A 23,645-nucleotide genomic window follows, 5' to 3' on the forward strand; every position below is an offset into this window, starting at 1 on the left:
ACTGCTGAGCATCCCTAAAAAAGCATGGAACCTGGTGTTAGTATTGTATGAACTGAACATTTGGAAGATTAGCGACCTTGTTAGATACCTAATTGTTAATTTCAGTACTTATTTTTAACTGTTGGCATTTGTACTGTTTGATAATGGCTGTTTTCAAAATGGTAATGTCTGGAGACACTGAAAGTAAACCAAAGCATAACTGATCAGGCAAGGTTGTATATCAGCACAATACTGCTGAGCCATGTTGGATAAAGCAATTGAAAACATAGAAATGCATATTCAAGCTGGACATGGTAATGGCCTTAAATATCTATGCAGATAATCAGCTGAGAATGCCCCTTCCTTGCTGTAATCTGAAAATTACAATGGTGGATGTGCCAGGTACTCAGTGTTACTACTATGTGACTGTATTTGCATACACAATGACCACACATGAAATGCAATGAACTAGAAGTGCACTTTAGATACTAAAAAATTCTAAAATTCACGGCCAGTAAATTTTAAATCCTGCCTGAAGGATGATTAGATCTCCCGTTTCTTGTTATTTGGGAAAGAAATATGCCAATTGCTATGCCATTTTGCTGCTTATTCATTTTGTTTGCAAAACAGAAGCCAGCTGATGACTTGCACTATTGAGTAAAACTGCTGAAAGGTTGCACTCTCCTACATTTTGGGACAGGCAGACAATGTAAAAGAAACCATTTTGGGGAAGGCAAATTATATGTTCAGATTTTGTCTGCAGGCCATGATTCAGGAATTGTCAGAGGTACGAATGGCAGTTAGGATGTCGAGAGCCAAATGAAAGCTAGATGATCGATTGTTGGTAAAGCCATTGAAAACTTCCTATGAGGGCATTCATTCTCTTTAGAGAGAGCTGTTGCTTCTCAACTGACTGCTTAAATAAATCATAGTGACTTACAGGTGATGGGTCAGGTTGGAATGGCTCACAGTGGTCATCTGGCCCAACTTCCCTGCTCAGCCAGGGTCATCTCAGAGCACACGGCACAGGATTGAGTCCAGATCATTCTTGAATTTCTCCAGTGAGGGAACCTCCACAACCTCCCTGGACAACCTGTTCCAGTGCTCACAGGAAAGAAGTTCTTCCTCATGTTTTGGTGTAACTTCCTGTGCATCAGTCTCTACCCATTGCTTCTTGTCCTATTGCTTGGCACCACTAAAGACAGCTCCTTAACACCCTCCCTTCAGATACCTACAGACAGTGATGAACTCCCCTTTCAGTCATCTCTTCTTGACACTGAACAGGCCCAGCTCACTCAGCCTTTTGTCAAATGAGAGATTCTCCAAGACCCCTGACCAACTTAGTAGCTCTCTAACTCTCAGGATCAGATTTCATCTCCATGTAATAATTCTGCATGGCTTTTTTTTCTTTTTTTCTCCTAACAGAACTCCTGAAATAGTTATTTGTCCTTAAATTTCAGTCTAAGAAGAAGCATTTTAGCTTTCTTCTTCTCTGTACCTTTGGCTATCGTCTTGCAACCCTAATCTTCCATGTGTCCTCTGTCACAGACGTTGCTGCTTTTTTTTGAGATGCTGGAGTTCTTGTATGGGGTTTTTTTGGTAAATAAATTTGTAGGTCTGTCTTTTATAACACAGCATGGGGCTGCAATAAAAATATTGCATTTCAAACAAAATGATGATTCAGTATCCGTTATTGAAAGAAACAGTCTCTACTGGCTTGAAGGAATGTGGTAGGTTAAAAGATCCTGTAGTTCCATATTTAAATTAATTAGTCCTATACGAGGGTTTCTTTTAATTCAGTCCTTTTTGCATATGAAGTGGAATTTGGGGTTCAGTGCCTTTTTTGATGATGTGCTGGAGGAGGGAGTAGTTCAAAGAAGAGAGAGAATATAGCTACCAGACAACAGGAAGTCTTTATTTGGCTTGTACAAGGTGATTTAAAAATATATATATAATCCATTAAGAGAAAATCTATCTACAGAACTTTCAAAGCTGTTCGTAAGAAACTGCCTCCGTGAATACTTTGTGTATTCCTAGTATGTTGTTCAAATTGGACTTTTGAATGAAAATCTTGCATGTTGGCGTGGCGCCTATCACCTCATCATTCAGTTTTATATTTTTTGCCCCTTTTTAGTACTGTCATCCAATAAACTGTTAAAAGTCCTATAGAAGTTTGGCATAAATAAGTTTAATATTGTGAATTCAAGCAGCATTAATATTTAATAAAAATTTTTGAAGTGTTGAGATTTATTTCTTGAATCTACTTCTTTAGGGTTAGAAGCTTCAGAGAAAACTTTTTTCTTTTTTAAATAAATATATTTTTTATTTCTTTTCCTTAGGAGATTCCTTTACACAATTTCGATTTGCTGATGAGAAAGAATGGGATAAAGAAAGTATATGCCATAAGCAGGTAACTGAATTGTCGTTCAAATGATTTTTTATAGATAATCACCTGGGACAGAATATGTAGGCAGTTGTGCCTTCAGCAACAAATTGTTAATACAATAATAGCACTCTTTATTCTGTATATTTTTATCGACTTCTCTCTAATACTGGAGGCTCTTGTCCTTAGGCCTTGTATTTTTGTTTCTGCTGAAGACTAATCAAAGCCACAGGCTCAGTTTTTAAGTAATGTTGAGAGGAAAGAACAAGAAAGCCCTCCAGTGAAGAGAAAATAGGGGACTGTCTCTTTGCTTTACTGACAGAAATTCATCTTTCCTTTTTCAGCTATATTCCAGAGAAAAATGTTTAATAGAATGGCTATAACTAAACCTGTAGGTGTATATTCATATATTGTACTGAGAAGCATTCTAGTTCCTACAAATTAACAGTTCATATCCTCTGGTTTAAACTTTATGCCCTGAATAATGAGGGCACCAACTAGATTTTTTGTGTTTGAATTCTTTATGCTTGAATAAAAAGGAGTGCAGCAATAGAAGTCTGCTGCTTTCTCTATCAGGTTACCTTAAAGTATCTCAATCTCTGCAGCTGTCTTCCTCATTGAAGTCAACTAAATTTTTGCAAAATATATGGTTTTGTCTTCCAGGCTTTTCTTAAAATTGCTATGAAACTTGGCTCGTGTGTTTCTTGTAACATCCACATGTATTCAAATTTTAAACATTTGCTATTTATTTTCTAAAATATTACAATAATTATTCCCTGGGAAGGGGAATTTAAAGGTACTTTAGGGTTGCAAAGTCAAGTTAAAGTGAGAAAATAAAGCCAAATGCAGCATTTGTCTAAACCACCACCTGTTTATTCAGTGGGACACAGGCTTTCAGTGACTGTTTTTTCATATCAATTCTGTTCCTAGTGTGCAGGATGGCGGCAGTTCCCAAATATTAATTTCTTCAGAACTTCCTCAGAGGCTTTTCATTATAGCATTTAGGTGATTAGTACACAGTAATTAATTCCTGAATGGCTAAAGCCATTGTGAGCAGACTGAAGCTGCATGTTGTCACCATTACGCTTCCTTTGATTTCTTATTTTAATCCAGAATCCTGTCCCAGATGGTTTCACAGCATTATCTGATTTTTCATGTTGTCTCTGATCTTCAGCCTGGTATCTCCTTTTTGTTTCTGACCCATCTTTCTTTTCCCTGAAAGCCAGATCCAAGTCTAATTTTCATCCTAGATCCCATTTGCCAAATTCCTGGCCTTTGCCTCTTAACTCACCTGTTTCTGCTTCTTTGCCTGTCTACACACTATGTACAGGGTTAGATAATTTTAAACTGAAGTAAATTGGTTATGAGGAAACAGAATAAAACAGAAAAGAAATAAAATTAGTTGCAGAATTATTAAATATTTCTCATTCTCTATCTTTTGTAGAAAGCAATGGCAAAGCACCAGTTTCAAATGTGGAATGGAAATGTCACAGTGACCTCAACAATAACAAAATTTTAGTTTATTAAGAATACTGTTTTTCATTTTCACAGAAAAGAAGATTTGCATTTGCTCCGTTGCATATTGATAAAATGCAATAAAAATATTTCATATTATGGTCTGCAATTGAAAAAGCAAACAGTTGTTAACAATTTGGATTTTTCAGTAAAAAATGGCAATGCCAGCAACAAAGTATGCCTCTACGTTTTTTTTGACAAATAACACTATGTGCCATGAAGTGTTCATAATTTATTAAATACTGTTTTCATCCCTTTGCTTTTTGTTAGAACACCACTTTTAGAGAAGTCTCTACTTAGATATCAAATTCCTTCTATTATTTCTCAAAAGTCTTCCTTTCCTTTATCCTTAACATTTCCTCCTCTTCTGTATCTGCACTTTTTTACCTTCATTTGCAATGTTCATTCATGTTAATATTTTTGCAAGTATACATAGCACTTCCAAAACGTACTTAAATATTTGTTTTTCAGTTATACTCTCTAGAATTGTGTGACCAGATTCATACATTTCCTTGTCTTTTGCAACTGTGCAGAAGCTACATTTGATCCTTAAAATCTGTCAAAATAACTGGATTTTCTGAACATCTAGTTTATTGCTGGGCAACAAGAATTATTTGCTGAAGACTTTGTGAGGTTACCTGCACCAGTGAATCATCCTTGATTGTGATCACTAATCCATTGTAAAATAAAGTGCTTAGTACAGAAGAAAAATTCTTACATGAGATTTTTTTTTAGTCCTTTTATTCTCATTACTGGATACTAGAATCTGAATTTGGATACAATAAACTCTTAAATCAACTGCATTCTTTCATTTTTAAATTTTTTAAAATTTTGTAAATACACTGTCAGAACACACTATATCTTTGATGTTCATTCTTGCTTCATGTGTTCAGGTGTTAAAATTTAAGCCTGTTAAAAGGTGTTGATTGGCTTTTGGAAGCAGTATGGCTTTCTTTGACAAATCTCTTACGATAGGTCACAAAACTCTCCTAATTTATGAGTATTTGGACTTCTAAATGTTTGCGCCAGTGTACATTATATTGAGAGGGACAAATTTTTTGTCCTGCAAGTGAGTTTTGGAAGCAAATTCTCTACTTCCATGAAAATACAGACTGAGAGCATAGACTGAACTTAAGCATTTCATTGTCAGATTTAAAAATATTTGATGGATATCAGGTTTTTCTTTGCCAGTTTACCCATGGTGAATGTGCTCAGAATGTTCTGCTGTACTCTGAGCTTGAAATCTGTTTTAAAACTACTTAAATCTGCTCTATTCTGTAGAAACTGCTAGTATTTATTGCTAGTCCATTTTGTGTAACTTTGTTTTTAAAAAATGGGTCAAGAGAAAAGGCAACTTTAATACCTGCTACAGTAGTGAGTTCTTGTTTAACAGCAGTAGCATATTTTTCTCGAGTGTTAGTTTAGAAGTGTTTATAACAATATACTTTGTTGATTTGGAAGTATCAAAACATTTGGGGAAGTATGAAAAGGCCTCTGTTGACGCATTAAATTTAGCTGTACAGAAGCTATACAGGATGATTGCTTAGGAAATAGTAGCAGCTCGTTAGAGAATGGTGTTTCACACTGCATGAAAGCTTCACAGTTCAAAAGATGTTTCAGTTGGAAAAGCTTCTTATGCCATTGTCAACTTCCTGAACTATTTCCCACTTTGGAATTTCAAGGTATTGTTTAAGGAGCATTCTATTTACACCTTGGTTTTTAGCCTTAAGTGATTATTTGCATTTTAGGTGTTTATATGTTATTATTTAGCCAAGGTGCTTCATAAAAGTTTATTTTAAACTATTAATTTGTGTATTTCATTAGATTTCTTGAACGTATGTGAAGGGGGAATGTAATACATTAAAATTATGAAGGTTTTTTTTTGTTGGTTGTTTTGGTGGGGTTTGTTTGTTTGTTTTGGTTTTGGTTTTTTTCACAAATGTGCTATGTGTTGAATTGTGTTTCAGTTCTCTGCACTTTCTGTTGACTGCCAGTCTTTGGTCCAGGCCCTTCAGGAATTGCCTCTACATCTGAGGCTGAATGTAGCTGCTGACCTTGTGCAGGTAATGCTGTAAAATTTCACAAGAAAATGAAAATATTTTAGGAGAAATAATGTGTGCAAGAATGATTAGTCTTCAGACAGAAGTAGAATGTATTCTGTAAGTAAATGCATTCATTTAGACTGCTGTGTCAAGTGGCCTGGTAATGCAGGATACCCCTCTATGGACACATTTTGTGTACTTATTTGGCCTTAAACAAAATGTCTGGATGGGCAGCATATTAGATTTGAAATCAGGTATCAGAGTGTTTGACATGGAATGGTTGCACTATTTTTGTGTTTGCCTCTCTTTTTAGCAGCTGTTAAAAGCTTGCACCAAAATTTTCTAAGTGCTTTCACATTCTTCCTGTTAATTATATTAATTGTGCTTTAATTTTTTACATAGCTAATATCAACATACATGATTTTTTTTTTCATTAATCACTTCCTATAGATAAAACTGTCAATTGTACAAGTGAAGAAAATATCATTTATTCTCCAGTGGAGGGATAGCAACAATATTAGTAAAGTGTTCCTTCAAACTGTGAAAAAGAAAATAGTAATGTAAGGGGAAAAGAGGCAGTGAGACTTAAATATAAAACCAAAATTCTTAAAGGGATCTATTTGTCCAAGCAAGGAGAAGTATGGCCCTTACAGAATAATTAAGACTAGCCCCAGGGAGAAGGACTTTGGGGTGTTTGTGAATGAAAATCTCAACATGACTCAGCAATGTGCATCATGTTTCAAAGGAAACCTGACCATCATGTTGAGGGAGGTGATTCTTGCTGTCTGCTCTGCCCTTGTGAGACCCCACCTGGAGAGCTGCATCCACCTCTGGGGTCCCCAGCACAAGAAAGTCATGGACCTGTTGGAATGAGTGCAGAGGAAGGCCACAAAGTTGATCAGAGAGCTGAAGCACCTTTCCTGTGAAGACAGGCTGAGAGTTGGGGCTCTTTGGGCTGGAGAACAGAAGGAGCCAGGGAAACCTCACAGCACCTTCCAGTACCTTAAGCAGGCCTACAGAGCAGAACTGGAGAGGGAATTTTCACAAGGGCATGTATAGATGGGACAAAGGAAATAGCTTTAAGCTGAAGGAAAGTTGGTTTAGATTAGATTTCAATAAGTTCTTGACTGTAAGAGTGGTGAGGTGCTGGAACAGCTTTCCTAGAGAAGCTATGGACTCCCTATCCCTGGAAGTGTTTAGTGCCAGGTTGAATGAGGCTTTGAGCAATCTGGATTAGTGGAAAGTTCCCTGCCCATGACAGTTTGGAACAGGTAATCTTTAAGGTTCCTTCCAAACTGTTCTATGATTCTGTCAGTATCAGTGTTAGCATGCAATCTCATACTCTATAATAAGGGATAAAAGGAGCTTGTATTTTGCATTTGCTTTTGTAAAAGTATCAAGATAACTTTAGTTTACTTCTGATTTGATTCTGCACAAATTTCCTGTACCACCTTAAGTGATCAAGGTTAGCAAGTATGAACTATAATCCAAATTAGACAGAATAGTTATAATAGATAATCATCATAAAGATTCAAGTCTTTTCTTGCACTCCTAGGCATCAACACCTCTAGAGATCCCACAGATGAAATCTAAAATTTTTGAAGATGGGAAGAAGAGAGATCAGCTGTTTCGACAATCCCTGGCTCAAAGTAAAACTGCATTGGTCTCCAATCCTTTTGGTAATTCTGTTGCTCCATCAGAACCTGGGAGTAGAAATGGCTCTACAAATGCAAGAGAATCATTTCAAAGAGTCCATCCACTGTCAAATCAAGACACTGACCATTTGGATGAAGAACTAGATCTTCTCCTGAATTTAGAGGCTCCCATTAATACAGAAAATAGACCTGTGTCAGGTACATTATCCTGCAGCATATCAACTGAGAAAGATTTGCAGGTTGATTGTAAAGAAAACGGTAAGTTTTCTCCCCAGCATGACCTTATTTAATTTCCACTGCTCTCTGTTTTGGTGATGTTTTAAAATTTTTGATTGGCCAGTCAACAGTACTGCTATCATCATCTCTGTCACACTGCATTTATCTGGGCCTGTGTTCATTTTCAGTTTTAACTCCTCACTAACTTGAAGTTTCACTATCATCGGTTCACTTCAAACATTAAGTGAAATTCTTCTCCAAAACAGCATTGGGCTTATGATTTAGCAAAAAATTAAATTTAAAAAAAAAAAAAAAGTGAACTGCTAGGAAATTTTATTGCAGGGAAGAGAAAGTATTCATGTAACTTCATCAGCCTTTAGTTCACTGTGCTAATAGTGTACAGAAGCATTGACAGCTCTTTCTGATGACTTCTTCTAAGTGCTACTTTCAAACAGTACTAGCCTTAAATTTTACAAAATGAAGTTTAGCATGGAAACTATTTTTGGGATATGACTTGCTGTTCTTCAAGAAGGAGAGAATATGTTTAAATACGGGCAGTTGTGACTTAAAAGCAAAACTATGCAGGACAGAGGTAGTTTGGAATTGTTTCCAGATTTTCAGTCTTGTTATTTTCACTTCTCTAGAGCCTTTAAAAGTAGATACGCCTGAAGAGAAGAGCACATCATCACAGCAGCAGCAAAGTACATCTAAAGATGTTACTGAAGAAGAGCTTGAAGATTGGCTGGACAGCATGATTGCCTGAAGCTCAGATTTCCTCATATGAATAATTGAACATTATGTAGAAACTTGAATCTTTCTTTATCTTCTTGCTGTTTCCTTTCTATGTATGCCAAATGCCTGTTTTTCTTTGCTGGCACTTAAAATTTTGTGCAACCAAAAATAATTTAGATGAGATTGAAAATTGTTGAAGACTAATGATATTATTAGAAAGGTCTAATATTTGTGATGAAGTTAGTTTTCTTGCTAAAGAAGCAGGCTACAGTACAGAAAGAGAACAGTTATTTCAGCTTGTACTTGCTCTATGTAGTCCTTAAAATAAAGCTGTGGATGAAAAATGAGTATATGTGGTTTTTAGTTACCATTATCACAAAATTCCATATTGTAGAAAAATGGGAAAGACAATAGAAACAGTTACATTTGGTTTGTAATACTTTATTGCAATGGGCACTTTTTTATTAGAAGGAAAAAAAAAAAAAAGCATAATCCTAACAACTTCTACTTGCAGGTGACTGTAGAGCATTGTTTTATTTTGGCTTAAGATTTAAGTTGTGTTCATTTTGATACAGTATATGTCTTTTAACAGCAGCATCTAATAAGCTGTTATTGAAGGTAGTATATAAACAAACTTCAAGTGCAATTTGATACAGAAAGACAGAAAAGCAATACAGTTAATGGGTCTGTTCATCTAGAACACTAACAAAAAGTTTGCATAGCTATGTCTACAGACGTTTTAAGGCACTTTAATGTTTCAAGGTTGACAAAGTGTTTGAAAATGATTTCTTTTTAACTGCTTAAAGCTCTTCAAACTGTATCTTAATACATTCACTAGCAAATACTGTGGGGAAAAACTGGACAGCAGTTATAGTTGAACTATTTTTTCTGAGGTACGGTCTCTGATGTTCAAGTTCTTCAATGTCAGATGTGCAATTAAGATGCCTTTTAGCCCTTTCAACTGTACTGCCAAACACCAGGTTGATGTGGTTGAAAAGCTGTTATAATTTTAGGCCATGTTTGAACTGGAAGGCTTAAGTTAATCTGGCATAGTTTTTGCTAATTAAAATTCCAACAAAAGACCTGTTTTATATGTGGTAGGCACAAAAACCCTCTGAAATAGTGTCAAATTTTATGTGTGTCTTGAACTTTGAAGACATTTGAAGCAAATACAAGCTGTGAAATTACACCATGAAAGGAACAGATTTTTTTTTTTTTTTTTTTAGTGTACTGGATCTTAGCAGTTCATGAATAAATCATTTCTTTTGTGATATTAGCCAAGTTGATCCTCATACTGTTTTCGAAAGCAGTCCCCTGCTGGGAAAAAATCCCAACATCTTTCTTGGTACATCTTCCACACAAATGATTCCTGAAAATGAGAAAGAGTATTTATTTTACCAGTCACTGTGCAGTTAGTGCTGTAGATAAGGTTTTAACAATAACCATATACTGTGCCTGCTGCCATGGAGTAGAACTGTAAAGACACTGGAACTCAAAAGATTGCAACTCAATAATGTTTATAAAAGTTTTACACTTCTCTTATTTCAGTAAAACTGAAATTAAAGCTCTATTAGTAAAATATAGAAGTATAAATTAATCAGTCTATTTATATCAGAGCAAGCCTGTTGATAAATTTGTCTATAAGCAAATGTGTTTTGCTTTGAATGGAAAACAAAGGTATTTCTGTAGTGTTTGCATAAGAGCTTCCTATTAGAGATACGATAGAATTAAGTTCTACTTATTTTCTTATTTATTTACCTTTCAGGCCTAACAATGCTAAACATATGATCACCCAAATACCTATCTATCTACTGACATATATACATAGATTTTGGCTATAAATATAGCAGCTTAAATACTTAAGCCTTTCGGGAATAAACTACACCTGGTGCATTTGAGATTTTCTTTTCAGAGATAAGATGACAGTAAAATTACTACTAACTGACTTCTGACAGAGTTCACTGCTGGGTAAAATAGCACAGTGCATCATCCCCCCCTTCCTTTTTGTTTTAACTCTTCTTTTCTTTCACTGGCATTAGACTCTTGGGCAGAGTGGCATCATCCACACTTCTCAGTGGTACATCAGTTCCACCTGCTGGTACACAGCTACAAGGCTTGAGAAGACAAAAATGTTTAAAAATTACCTTAATCTTTTTCCTTAAGTTTTATTTTCTACTCACCTGGCCAGTATGCTCAGTTTCATCCTTGTTAATTAGATACATTAAGAAGAACCTGAAACAAGCACATGAAGTTGGTATTAATGCAGGAAACATATCTCTGCCTGAACTTTTCTAGTCTGGGGTATGTGAGGAAGATTATGCCAACCAGCAAAGCAATGACACTGCCAGGCATCTAAAGTGCTTATTTTAAGGGAGAAAATTCTGTCCTGAAGCATGGCTCCTGTGAAAGTGCTAACAGATAAAAAATCTGTAGATGGATTTTAGACAGACAAATGCAGTTTAGCATTTCCTTCCTTTCAGTGTGAGGAGCAATACCTGAATTAGGCATATGCCAAATTCTGAGCACATATGCTCAAACATTTCACCTTGGAAGAAGTTACTATGGCTACTGCATGAGAAGTGTGGTAAATACTGAGCTGCACCAGGAATTCCGAGCACTGCTGCTATACAGCTCATAGGCTGAGCCTATCCTTCTCCAACACCTGTGCTCAGTCAAATGTTGAGAGTTTCAACTAATTAGGAAGACTGTAGAGAACCAGCTGTGGTCTGCTTAGAGGTAATAATATTCATGGTTGGACAGTTTTGAGGCAGTGAATTTGGAATTAGGCTTAGTTATGTGCTTTTGTTGTGAAGGAAGTAAAGTACACTGATTTTAACAGTTGTTTAATTAAAGGGTAACCTGAGTAAAAAGATTGTTCACTATATATTCTATTATGAAGAAAATGGCCATTTTTAATTTATGGTGAATTAGAGGTTCCCATGTAACAGCTAAGCAATGCAATACAGTAAGAAAAGCTTGCATGTTATAGACTAGTAAGTCTATGGATATTAATAGAAATTTGCGTCACATTAAGCAATTTATTTTTCTTTTAAATTTAAAAAAGTTCAGATGCTGTATTCCAAAGCCAGACTGCTATAAGATTTCATCAGCTTCTCCTTTCATTCTGCTGGCACAATGCTTGTATAGCTAATTATCTTTGTTGTATGAGTAACAGATGCAACAAGAATACCTTTTTAATGTCCTCTTAAGCCTGCTCTTTATTTACTAATGAGAGTGGAAGAGCACTCTTTTGGGATTGTGGTATAGCCTAAACATGTACAGCCCCTGAATGCTTCAAGGTTTCAAAAAGCTCCACTGTCACTAAAGAACTATAGGGACAGAGTTAATTCTTTTTTGGAGCTTATCTCTGAAGAACTTTCTACAAGTGCCTTTATTTGCTTTGTTTCACTTTGGGTTTTTTTTTTTGTCAAATTGAAGCCTATCTTCTATGGTCTCATCAGCATTACCAAGCCTCCCAAGAAGTCACAATCAAAACTTCCAAACTAAAGCAACTTATTAAATTGTCCCCTAGTTGGCTTTCCCCCAAGCAGAATAAGGAGTAGATGTGCCTTCTCGGACTACTAAGGTAGCTCATGTGTAAGGTGAGCACTTGAAAGGTAACCAGCAGGGTGGAATAGAGGAGGGGAGACCAGAAAGGAGAGGAAATATTCCTCAGTTTTGTAGAATTCTGCCTTGGGATTTTCAGCATTGTGTGCACCTAAATTACACTACATCTGAAAGAGCTCTTTATCAGAATTCCAATTGTAAAATGTACTTACAGATAGTTTGCCAAGTTATGTTCTTGCAAAGTATGTGTTTCAAAGCCGTGTGGGGTTGTGTCAAAATAGTCATTGCCAATTCCACAAATAAAGCATTTGGTCTGAAAGCAAAAGTTGTGGTTACAGGTGAACTTTAACTCAAAGACACTAATTGGTGAAAATCTCAGTGAGCAAGAGCAATGAAAAATGTAATATGCTTCCTACCTCCATGTCTTCCCTCACTTGTTCTTGCTGGTCTCTTAATTCACCAAAAGCATCAATAATGAGACCTATTTCAAATAGAAAAGAAGCAACACTTCAGTACTTAGCAATATTCATATTGCAAGTAGTGTCAGTCCTCCAGTGTCTAGAATTTAGCGTACTTTTACACACAGGCAGGATCTTGAGAGTGGAAAGACTTTTTTTGCATTATTATAGTAACCTTACACGAGCTTATCTCCTTTGTTCCCATGAATGAAATTAGTTTTCACTCTCCTTCTCGTGAAACTCTTATATCCCATGTTTTGTTCAACAAAGACAGCTCTGCTCCAACAGCCCACCTTGGACAGTTTGTGAGTCTGCTTCACATTTGAAGCATTACTCCTCCTCTTTCAACGTTTTAAGAAAAGAATTGGATCATTCTGGGGACTGTGACATTTATAACTTTTTCTCAGTATAGATGTGTTACATTTTTTCTTTGCCATAAAACAGTGCTTGCTTTTCCTAACAGGCTTAGAAGATTTTATGCAATGACTGCTGAACGCTGCCCATCACTGAAGAGGCGTCTTGTTTGCTGTAAACCACAACTGCAAACCAATTTAAACTGCAGATCAGCCTCTAAAGAAAGGAGGAAATGGCTGCATGGCCATGGTGATTTTCTCCATGTCCTTTACTCTTTCTAATTGGAAAGTCTCCATCCCCCAGTCAGCTGAAGTGATTCCAGGCTAAAAGTGGGAAGAGTGTTGTCAGCAAGGCTCTCCCAAGTTTAAATGCGGATTATAGGAGAAGTGATCCTGCACAAGGTCCATATTTGCTGGATAGTTATTACAGTGTTCATAAACACTGCAACCCATGTAAGTTGCAAAGATTGTGCTTTGACTTTGTGTAGTACTTGGTAAAAGGCCCATTATGTATGAATGAATATAAAATTATTACTTTCAGAATTAATGATTTTATAAATTCAGAAATAAGTCTTTACATCAATACTGCTAAATTTACTTCAAACATATATATAGTTTTCAATGATGAATTAATTTTGAACAATGTCTACTAAGGTAAATGATGGTACCTTGAATAATGGCCAGTAGGATAACAATAACAAAGAAGAAAAATGTGATGTCAAAGACAATTCGGTACATTTCATAAGGGTCTCCAGCAGGATCCTCAATTTCATCTCCAATGCCACCACCAGCTCTTACACCTACATACATGTGGAACAGGTAACACTAAAAAAGACAGAGGAAAATTAGAGTTACATTTACTATTAATTATTCTTTGGGGTTTTTTTTTCCTTTTTTTTTTTTAAATTATTCTGCTCTGCTTAATCTCTTGACAATTTTAAAACAAGAACACATAATATCATTCCTCATGTCTCAAACACACTGCACTGAAAATCTGTTACTGTCTTAACTAATGTGATTCCACCTTCAGGTACACTTCCTAAGATGGGGAGTCAGCATCAGCTGCTACCTGCTCCTCACTCCCTGGGTCTTACTTTCAGACTGAGACTATTTTGGGGTGATTTTTCTTGTATTTACTGTTACCATATTCAACTTTATTCTACTCTTTATATTAATTCCTAAGGTTCTGTCTTGCTCTGAGTAAGCAGAGGACATCTTTTAGTCTTGCAGTGAAGTTTAGAAATGTGGAAAATATTGCCATAAAATAAATAGCGGGATATTCACAACAAGTAGATCTACCTGGTTGTAGGGGGCTTCTAGATAAATTAATTTTGTAATACTAGATATCTCATTTATTATATTGTAAATGAGTTGTGGTCTGTGTTCAGTTCAATACAGAAGAAATCACTTTACAAAAGTATTGCCATATTTTTTTAAGATATAAATCTCAATCAAAAAAATCTTCAATAATCTGTATATTTAAGCTCTGTAAGTATTTTGGAATGGAATCTTCTGCAGGAGTGATAAATTACTGATGTTCCTGAATGATTGGCTACAGAATCTTATAAACCACCTTCAGCCACACAGTGTGGGTTAAAAACAGTATCAATCTCTAAGCACAGTCAGTTTTCTGGAGTCACATTAGACAGCAGTGGGTGTTAAATAATAAGTATAAAACCTGGCACTCGCAAACACTAAACAGAACTATACATCCATTTTTATAATGCAGTTTTACTGATGACGTTAAGATGCTAGTGCTAGTTTAATAATACTTTAAAATGTAGCTTAGAATTGATTTACCTCACTTGATAGAGGGGTTTATAATGTACTATAGTTTTATTATTCGAATTATTCCTATACCTATTTTATGACCAGACCATAGTATTCGGCTCACAAAGTTTGGGCAGGTTTCATAATTTCTGTAATTTGCATGTCTAACCTGCACTGAGTGTTTGAAAGAAAGATCAAGAATAGGGAGGATCTTTCTGTGAAGTCTATTTTACAATACACTTCTGTTCTGAGGTATTTTAGTCTATCTCTGGTGTAAAATGCAGGGCAGAGAGTTTCCGTTCCATGGGAGATATCAGCTGGTCCTGAACTCAGAATATTACATTTTTAATACCTAAATTTTTGTTTTCTGTATGCAGTAAGAAAATCAAATCCTCTTCATACATTAATAATATATCTGTTTATTTTGACAGAAATAACACTCAGTGGTAATGGGTAGAAATCAGACTGTAAATTGGTATCACCCATAAGTTGTAGTTTCTATTTTCTCACCCTTCTTTCTTCATGACTAAATTACTAATTGTAATTTTGGAGCAGAGCTAGTAACATCACTTAATTCATATAACCTAAATAAGGACAGGAAGAGCTTGCACACTTGCGAACTTTGGGAACAAATGGGGCTTCTTTGTTGTGACAACATAGCTTCTTTTTTGGACCTCTGACCAGTTTGTCAAGAAATTCCTTTTTTACTTTGAGTGTTTGCCATCCTCAGCTGTAAAATCATTGTGGCACATCATAAACCAGAGTATTTAGGAGAAAAATTCAGAATATCTCCCTATGGGTCATCTATTTGCTGTTGAGTTTAGACCACTGGAGAATGCAGAGGGAATTTCAAGACTATTTGTATTTCCAAAATTACGTGTATCGAGAAGAAGAAGCCAATGGGTTTAACAACAAACATCCCTCCTTACTTATCATTCTCTCTAAAGTATCTCTTTGAAAATTGAGGATGATATTTGAGGCATGCAGGTGATGTTTTAGTTACCGTCATCATGTCATCACACTTCATGTCTGGTTCATCTTCATCTTCGCTTTTGTTGTAGAATTTGCGGAAGAAGTTGAAGGCCACCACAGTGTAAAGGTACACTACTACAGCGAGGAGTCCCACAGTAAGTACAAGCTGTGTGTGGAGATGTGACACAAAAATAGGTCTCAATATCATTTTGTCAGAAGAGACATGCCTGCTTGGTGCATTGCCTTAAATATTGAAAATGGGTGATATTGTACTTTGCCCAATAAGGAAACTAAAGACAGCAGTTATGAGTGTATCACCAAAGCAATTTTTTACACTCTTTAGTTTAAAAGTTCAATTATAGTAACTTGAAACACTGGATATACAATAAAATTAAGTAATAAAAATAAAACCCTTTAGATAATTTGAGAAGTTCAACTGGGACTTATTAGGACTCATGAAGGCTATATCATAATCTTTTTCTCTTTCAAAGCTGTTTAGAAAAGCCATGGTTAAAATGGAGAGAAAATTTTTTAGGTAAGGGTAAGTAATTTCCAGGTACTGCCTGTAAGGAAATAAAATCATTAGGTGAAAAAAGTTTAGCATTTAATGAGACTAGATATATTGTCTGTTGAAGTAGCTGTTAGAAGATACAGCTCTGGAGAGGAGTTTACTGAAAGCTATATATTTTTAAAAATGCAACAACCAGTATTTACCCTTTTAAAAGAAACATGAGAGTACTGAAGGACAAGCTGATCAATTATCACTATCTGCAAATCTGTCAGTATGCTCCCAAAGTGAACATTTCAATTCAGAAATCTGCAGCTGTCTTTCAGTGCTAATATTTGCTAGCCAGAAAAGCAGCAGGATTAGAAAAACTGTTCATTGCTTGTTAAGAATCTAAAAGCCAGGGTCTTGAGTTAAAACAGTCTTGTCAGCTATGCTCAGTTTTGACTATTACATTTTAAAATTTCATAAGGAAAATGCAAAAATCATTACAATCATTAAAACTCATACAAAATTGGTCATCCTGGAGTAAAATAAATCGTATAAAACCAGAGATTTAATTTGTTTGTGCGATGGTAACACATCATCACCTTGGGTGGGTATATTTTTATGCCTCTTCCAAAACATCATGTGGTTTAAAATGCTTTGACAAATCTAGCAGGAAATAGGAGTGGGCTTAGAATATATCTACTGCATTTGAGAAGGAATGGAATATGTATGTTAGAAATTATATTTTGGGGAATTTAGATTTCTTAAATATGAGTTTAAAAGTAACTGTAAAGCTTGGTGTTTGTTGTTATGGTAGCTAGGAACATGGATTCTTTGGAGATCAGAGCATGATTCCCTGCAGAAATTTAAACAATTAATTTTAGAAGTACACTTTATTAACCTGATTTTTGCATGACAAAGTGCCATAGAATCATATCCCACATCGCAGAATGCCCACACCTTTAAGCACCTTCTTATTAGCCAGGTGTTGAAATCTCAGTGTCCAGATCATTATTACTGCTGTAGCTAAGGAGGGATTCTTAATATTTATCACTAATCAGCTCATCATTGAGAATATAGAAGGAGCTGGTTAGGTAATAATTCATAATCTTGTATTTTTCTAAAATAGTTTGTGTTTGTATTGTGTACAACACTTCTTTATCTGTTGTCAGTTGGTCACTTGGATTGTTATAATTTCATAGGATTTAACATGGATTAAGTGTGCTGCAGAAGTTACAGTCAATACTATCATTATAAAAATGAATTGCATTTCAATATTTCCAGTACAAAATTTTTTTTTCCAGTACTTTTACAAAGTGTATTTATTTTCAAACCTTTGCACGTAGCACTAACCTGTTTGCCATTGTGAGTGACTGAAGACAAAATCGTTCGCAATGTCTTAAAACCCATAGCAATATCCAGCAGATGAGCAGCAAAGAAGAAGTTGTTGTAGTGCCCAAGGATAGACATAGTTGTGTACCAAGCTAAGTATAAAAATGACTACAGAGAGAGTGAAAAGTGCAGAGCGTTAGCAGGTGCTGATGTGGGTTATTGGATCCAGAACATAGTGTTTTTAAGTCACTCAAGTTGTATTAGGACACTGCCTATGTAGGGACTAAACAGCTCAAATTTCACCCAACTTTTGAAAATTAACAGTGATAGAGGGGGATATCATACTGCTTTTGCTGTTGAAAAATGCTGAGACTTGACAGCCTCAAAAATAAATATCACAAGGGTGTGAAAAATCCTGACAGCTACTGCCACTGGCAGGGATGTGGAAGGCAGGTGTCTCCTCATAGAGCAACCGCTGATTGGTATTACTAATAATTTATTTCAAGATGAATGGTGCTCTGCTGAGCTAGCATGACTAGCCTGGGAACATGTGAGTTCCAGTCAATCACTTTATGTTGTAAAAGCTCAGTCCTGCATTTTAATGGCAGGGATTTCTAGCACTCCCAAGGGACGTGTGTAGATTCTTATTTGAGTGGGAACACTCCCCAGGGTTATTCCTTGAGGCTGAACCAAAGAGGTTTGCCCACTGTTGCTGGTAAGGGCAAGTAATTATTAATCTACCTTTTAAACCATTAATTTAATCAATAATGTACTATAATAGCAGTTATAACCATCTATACTGTGCAGTATATAATTCTGATTAAAATATCTAGTCTAATCACAAGACAGAAAAAAATACTTTAAAATGGCCCTGTAATGCAATATTATTTCTGTATGCTTGTTTAAAATAAAAGTAGATGGTTGAAGACATACAACCGTGTTTAGAGTAAATCAAAGCACTTTTTTCTAGGCTAACATACTTACATTATCAGTGAAAACTACTCCGAGCTTCCAGATGTGGTACTTTGTATCAATGGAGCTTAGCCTAAGAAATACAAAGTTTTTGAAATGCATAAATGTCAAAAATAAGTATTGAATTCTGTATTTACAAAATTTTATTTATAATTGTTGTATTTACAAACAGCAAACTAGTTTTGGCACTTCACATGTTTTTGCTGAAAGTGTTGATATAAATTAACTGTTCATTTTTTGAGTGGTCTGGATGCTTCATTTTTCAGAGAGTATTAATTCTGAGCACCATAGCTTCCAAACCAACAAAACTGGTGTAACAATTTCAGGAATACTGATACGGCCGTCTTCCAGACTTAAAAAAATTAAAATCTGTGCCAAAAGTAGTGGGATGTGAAACACAAATTGCTTAATTCAAGAGGTAAGTGTTCTGTCTAGTGTAAAATATTGCCAGAAAAACCAAGAGAAAAGGGAATGCCTTCTGCAATATTCTGAATGTTTTATTATCCATTGGATGGCATGAAAAGGGAAATCATTCTTGTGCATCTTACATACTGAGAAAACCAACTCCTATAGGAGCACTTGGAACTGTGACACTTTCAAGCTCTCATCCAGACTGACTGGTTAAGTCAGGTAAACATCTCTGAATCTGTACTAGACACCTTTTATCTAGGTATTTATTATCAACACTTTTACTGTCCTTTGTTTTATAAACTCTGTTGTAAGACCTTTAAATGCTCCATTAATTATTGTTTAAAATGAAAGAGCGGCCAGCTGTATCAGCAAAAATTTGCTGATTTTTTTTTCTTGCTTTTATAACACAACTGTGGTTTAGAACAAACAAAAAGCTATTTTGTTTTACTTCCACACTAGGAAGACTTTTCCATTTCAATTTGCCATGTTGAGGAAAACATTGCAACAGTTTCAAAATGAGATCAGTTTTTATCTTTGATGGTGAAGTTATACCAACACATAATTTGTCTCTGAAGTTCAGAAGTCATACCATGACACAAGAGATGCCTCTTCTGGTTTGCTCTCTTCCACTGGACTAAAATCAAGGGCACTTTTGTCCAAACCCAGAAGTTCTGCAATGCGTTCTGCTCCGTATAAGTCTCCATACTTGTTAATAACCTAGAAAGGGAAGAAGAGAAGCTTTTGCTCACAGAAACTCCTCAGTGACATTCACTTACTTTAGACCATTAGTTGTCAGGAATTTAAAAAAAAAAAAAAAGTCCTTCACAATTAACACCACTAGAACAGTAAGAACTCCCAGGAAACCTGGGGGTATAAAAAAGAAAAATAGAAGCTATTAAAGGCTATTATCTGAAAGCTTATGTATAATTTGCTGTCATTTAAGCTGGCATGTTTTTCTTTTTTTAGGGCAATGAGGGGGCTTTGTATCCTAAAGATGACAATGATTGTAAATTAGACCTGCTGGTGATTGACAGCACAAAGTTATTTCAAATGCCTGAGTCTAGGAAGGAAACCACAGCCTTCTGTCTTCCTCCCTCCTCCCACCTACGCCACAGCTGCCTGTTCACTGAGATATTTAACACAACAATGATTTCCATAAAACAAATTCCAGTTCTCAGTTATTTCTGCATTTATGTGTACAGAAGCATATTATACAGATATCCGAATTAACCCAATAGTAGATTATTGCTCTGAAAAACATAATAGAAATATAAAAAGCCTACCTTCCGTTTCACAAATTTGTCCCAGTAATTGTTAGGGAAGGACCTAAATAGATAAGGCAAAAGTATTGCAAGTTATTTAACTTGTTAGGGGAAAGGGGGAAAAAAAAAAAAAACAACAGCAAAAAAGAAAATACAATGTTCCTGATCATTGCAAATTTTGTTCACTCACTGGGCTTCAGATCAGGAGAATGATTTGTTCTCAGGTGGACAACAGCTGTTATTAATAATAATTTGCTGCAATATCATCTTCCCCCTTTCTTTTTCCCACCCACAGATATGACTGGCTACAAAAGGACAGCTTAACAATTCCATATTAGCAGGTTAGTCTCTGTAATATCATTCATCTCCTAAATAAATACGTTATCACCCCTAGCCAGAAAAATCAAACCAGACAATGATTTGCAGAGAAAAATAAGAGAATCTTAAAGCATAAATAATTTTAAGTTCCTTGTATTACATTTTAAAATAGAGGCTGAGACACTTGAGAACCAGTCAACTGTTTGCCAACATAAAATTTAAAAATACTAAACTTGCCAAGAAAATTCAAGATGATCATTTGCCAATATATAGCAAATTATATATATATTTAGAGCAGTATCCAAGAACTGCTAATTCTAATGATCTTGCTGTATATTATATCCATTCTGAGGAATGCCAGTTAGCAGGAAACACTACAAAGTTGAAGATTTTTCTCTTCTTATTTCCTGGAAATAACACTGAGTTGAGAAAATTTGCAGGAATGTAAAAGAGAAAAATAACTACTCAAACTAAAGGACAGTATTGGTAAAACAAAGTAAGCGCTAGCACAAGAAAAATGAGATTCCAGAACAATGTTCTGCTGGGATGTGAGGCATACTTCCCGATGTCTGTGCTCCAACTGTTACCTTTCTGAATTGGAATTCTGAATTAAATTAATCCAGATAAAGTTAAATGCTCCTAGTGACTCCAATGGATGGTAAATTCTAGTCCAATGTTCTGTATTATTTTTTGCTTGATTTCTCAGACTTTAAGCAAAATATGTCATCGTGTAGCCAGCTTGTGTCTATCTCTTTTACCAAAATCATTCAATAATTTTTCAGAGTACCTCTTTAGCTCTTTTAATTACTTTTTTCCAGTTACATAAAATACATTTCAGTTTATACAGAACACTAGGTACCCTCCAGCAGTGGTTACTCTGATTGTACAGCACTTGCACTAAACCTCAAGACTCAGTTAACATCAGAGGGAACGATTAGCCAGCTTAAATACGCTTTAATCTTTTGTTTAACTTCAGTAGCCAGTGCAACATGCTGAGAACAGACTGTACAGCATGTCATTAGGGATAAGACAATATATTTCATTAATTGGTGCTTCTTTTTGCTGAAGATAAACCTATTGGGTATCTAGATGGGTTGCTATCAGTAGTGAAAGAAACTGGTTGGAAAATAAGCAAGCTCTCCAGTTTCCCAATTACCTTCTGTTGTTACTGTAATAATACATGATAGTCCGTACCACTGAAGGAAATCAAGAAAAAAATCTTAAAACTTAGGTGTAGGAAGACAAAGCTCAAGAATTTTCAGTTAGAAATTAGAAATTCTAATTGTGGAAACAAAGATGGAAGGGACCTTAAAGATCACCTAGTTCCAACTTCCTGCCAAGAGCAGGGCCAGCTTCCTCTAGACCAGGTTGCTCAAAGCCCCTTCCAGCCTGGCCTTGAACACTTTGAGGGCTGTGGCATCCACAGCTTCTCTGGGCAACCTGTTCCAGTGCCTCACCACTGTTGTAGTAAAGAACTTCTTTCTAATAGCTGATCTAAACCTGCCAGTAAATTCTGAAAACCAGCCTGTATTAAGGCATTCTTTCTGTGGGAAGAGAGCTGACTTGCTATTTTGTCTGGGTCACAAACTGCTGCAGCTTACTGAGACTCTTAGAATCAGTGTATGACAACTACAGTATTTGCTAATGTCTACAACTTGACAGAAATTCCTGTCAGACCTACTCAAATTCTAGGAATGCTATTTTTCACTAGATTTAGTCCTCTCGTCACATACAAATTTCTTTAACAAGGAATGGGAAAGAAAGGGACAAGAGTATTATGGTACAAGTGAGATAGTGTCACTGGAAAGAATGAAAGTTATCTTTTTAAAATTTTCTCAATAGAGACTAATACATGAAATTACTTGGAGGGACATTGTGAGGTGAAATACATAATTCTTGCAAAGCCTAGAAAATGAAAAGGAGGTGGAAAGTATGTGTTATCATAGTATTTATTAAATAAAAAGGTAATACAGGATTTAATGTTAGAATCTACTTCTGTGGCATCTAATATAAGGTGCTAAATGCCTTTCTTTTAGATTAACTAAGTGGCAGATGGGCAGGAAAGGTTCTAGATCAGTGGCTTAATGAGCTATAATATTCATAAGCATACAGTAATTTAATTTTACTTACGGAGTATTTATAACAAGGCGATCCCATTGCCCTTTAATATCATCCTCAGTGGGTTGTTCAGTTATGTACAGTCCATCAAATTCCAGCTTTCTGGCTACCTCCTTTTCCCTCTTGAATACAACCAGAGGGACCTGTGAAAATGACAGTGGCCATCTTTGTCATGGTTTTTGAATTTTTGCCTCTATAACACTAAAAATGTAAGACCAAACATCACAAGAATCTCCCACAGGCAGATCAATGCCTAGGCAGCCTCTGAGCATTGGCCACCTTGGCAGTCAAGCCTCAGTTCTCCCCCACACACGGCCTTTTATTGCTGAGTGTGATGCTACATGCCATGGAATATTGCTCTGGCTGGCTGGCTGAGCTGTGCTGGCTGTGACCCCTCCCAGCATACCTGCTGAAGGATGCACAGAGTGGGTAAAGCAAAGAAAGAGCCCTTGCACTATGCAAACACTGCCCAGCAATAGCCAACTGTCTCTGTGTTACCTGCACTGTTTTAACCACAAATCCAAAACACACGCACACTGCTAGGAAGAAAACTAACTCCATTTTTGCTGGTCAGAACATAGGAGGAAAACATATACCTATTGAGCAGTGAGAATTTGTAAACAGCCAGGTAAAAACAGGTATTCCAGTATTAGCACCACAAGCCACTGTGGGACATAGCCAATGTGGGACAATGCCAAACAGATTAGCAGTAAGATTAAGAACTTGCCTTTAAGCAGTAGTATCCAATCACACAGACAAAGGAAATGACAGTATGAATAACTGCCAGTGCTCTGAGAGCAGGTGCCATGTAGCCTGTACTTTCTTCTAAAACAAAAAACACCATGCCCTCCTCCTCTTCTTCTTCAGCAAAGGAATTCCAGAGATTAGAGTCTTCCTCCACTTCATCAAGTGGCTCTTCTGTCACCTGAGAAAAATTCAAGCACATTGAAAACAAAATAAAAGCTTTCCCTATACTCTAATGACACATGATGTTTGCAAAGCCTGCTCAAGGGAAGATAGATCATCAGCTTTAAACATTCTTCATTTGCGCAACAGAAGTCTCTACAACATGTCATAGCACTGAGAAGAAAATCGGA

At 36.0% G+C, this 23,645-nt stretch overlaps 2 protein-coding genes across 14 annotated transcripts in view; one reads left to right on the top strand and one right to left on the bottom strand.

Moving 5' to 3' along the window:
* Positions 1 to 8,869, top strand: part of AVEN (apoptosis and caspase activation inhibitor) — an 86,030-nt gene extending 77,161 nt beyond the window's left edge. The window contains exons 3-6 of the mRNA XM_040067562.1: positions 2,319 to 2,389; positions 5,845 to 5,940; positions 7,475 to 7,832; positions 8,435 to 8,869. Of these exons, the coding sequence (XP_039923496.1) occupies positions 2,319 to 2,389; positions 5,845 to 5,940; positions 7,475 to 7,832; positions 8,435 to 8,553 (644 nt within the window). The 3' untranslated portion in view covers positions 8,554 to 8,869. The remainder of the gene's footprint in view (positions 1 to 2,318; positions 2,390 to 5,844; positions 5,941 to 7,474; positions 7,833 to 8,434) is intronic.
* Positions 8,870 to 8,948: 79 nt separating this feature from the next.
* Positions 8,949 to 23,645, bottom strand: part of RYR3 (ryanodine receptor 3) — a 194,929-nt gene continuing 180,232 nt past the window's right edge. For all 13 annotated transcript variants that reach the window (XM_040067396.2, XM_040067397.2, XM_058420965.1 and 10 more), the window contains 12 exons: positions 23,276 to 23,473; positions 22,561 to 22,691; positions 20,134 to 20,176; positions 19,440 to 19,567; positions 18,452 to 18,512; positions 17,489 to 17,635; positions 15,674 to 15,808; positions 13,569 to 13,725; positions 12,506 to 12,570; positions 12,302 to 12,402; positions 10,703 to 10,754; positions 8,949 to 9,891 (listed from right to left, as the gene is read on the bottom strand). In XM_040067396.2, coding sequence (XP_039923330.1) covers positions 9,796 to 9,891; positions 10,703 to 10,754; positions 12,302 to 12,402; positions 12,506 to 12,570; positions 13,569 to 13,725; positions 15,674 to 15,808; positions 17,489 to 17,635; positions 18,452 to 18,512; positions 19,440 to 19,567; positions 20,134 to 20,176; positions 22,561 to 22,691; positions 23,276 to 23,473 — 1,314 coding nt within the window. In that variant the 3' untranslated portion in view covers positions 8,949 to 9,795. The remainder of the gene's footprint in view (positions 9,892 to 10,702; positions 10,755 to 12,301; positions 12,403 to 12,505; positions 12,571 to 13,568; positions 13,726 to 15,673; positions 15,809 to 17,488; positions 17,636 to 18,451; positions 18,513 to 19,439; positions 19,568 to 20,133; positions 20,177 to 22,560; positions 22,692 to 23,275; positions 23,474 to 23,645) is intronic.

The sequence above is a fragment of the Hirundo rustica genome, chromosome 6 (assembly GCF_015227805.2).
Source record: "Hirundo rustica isolate bHirRus1 chromosome 6, bHirRus1.pri.v3, whole genome shotgun sequence".
Classification (NCBI taxonomy): Eukaryota; Metazoa; Chordata; class Aves; order Passeriformes; family Hirundinidae; genus Hirundo; species Hirundo rustica.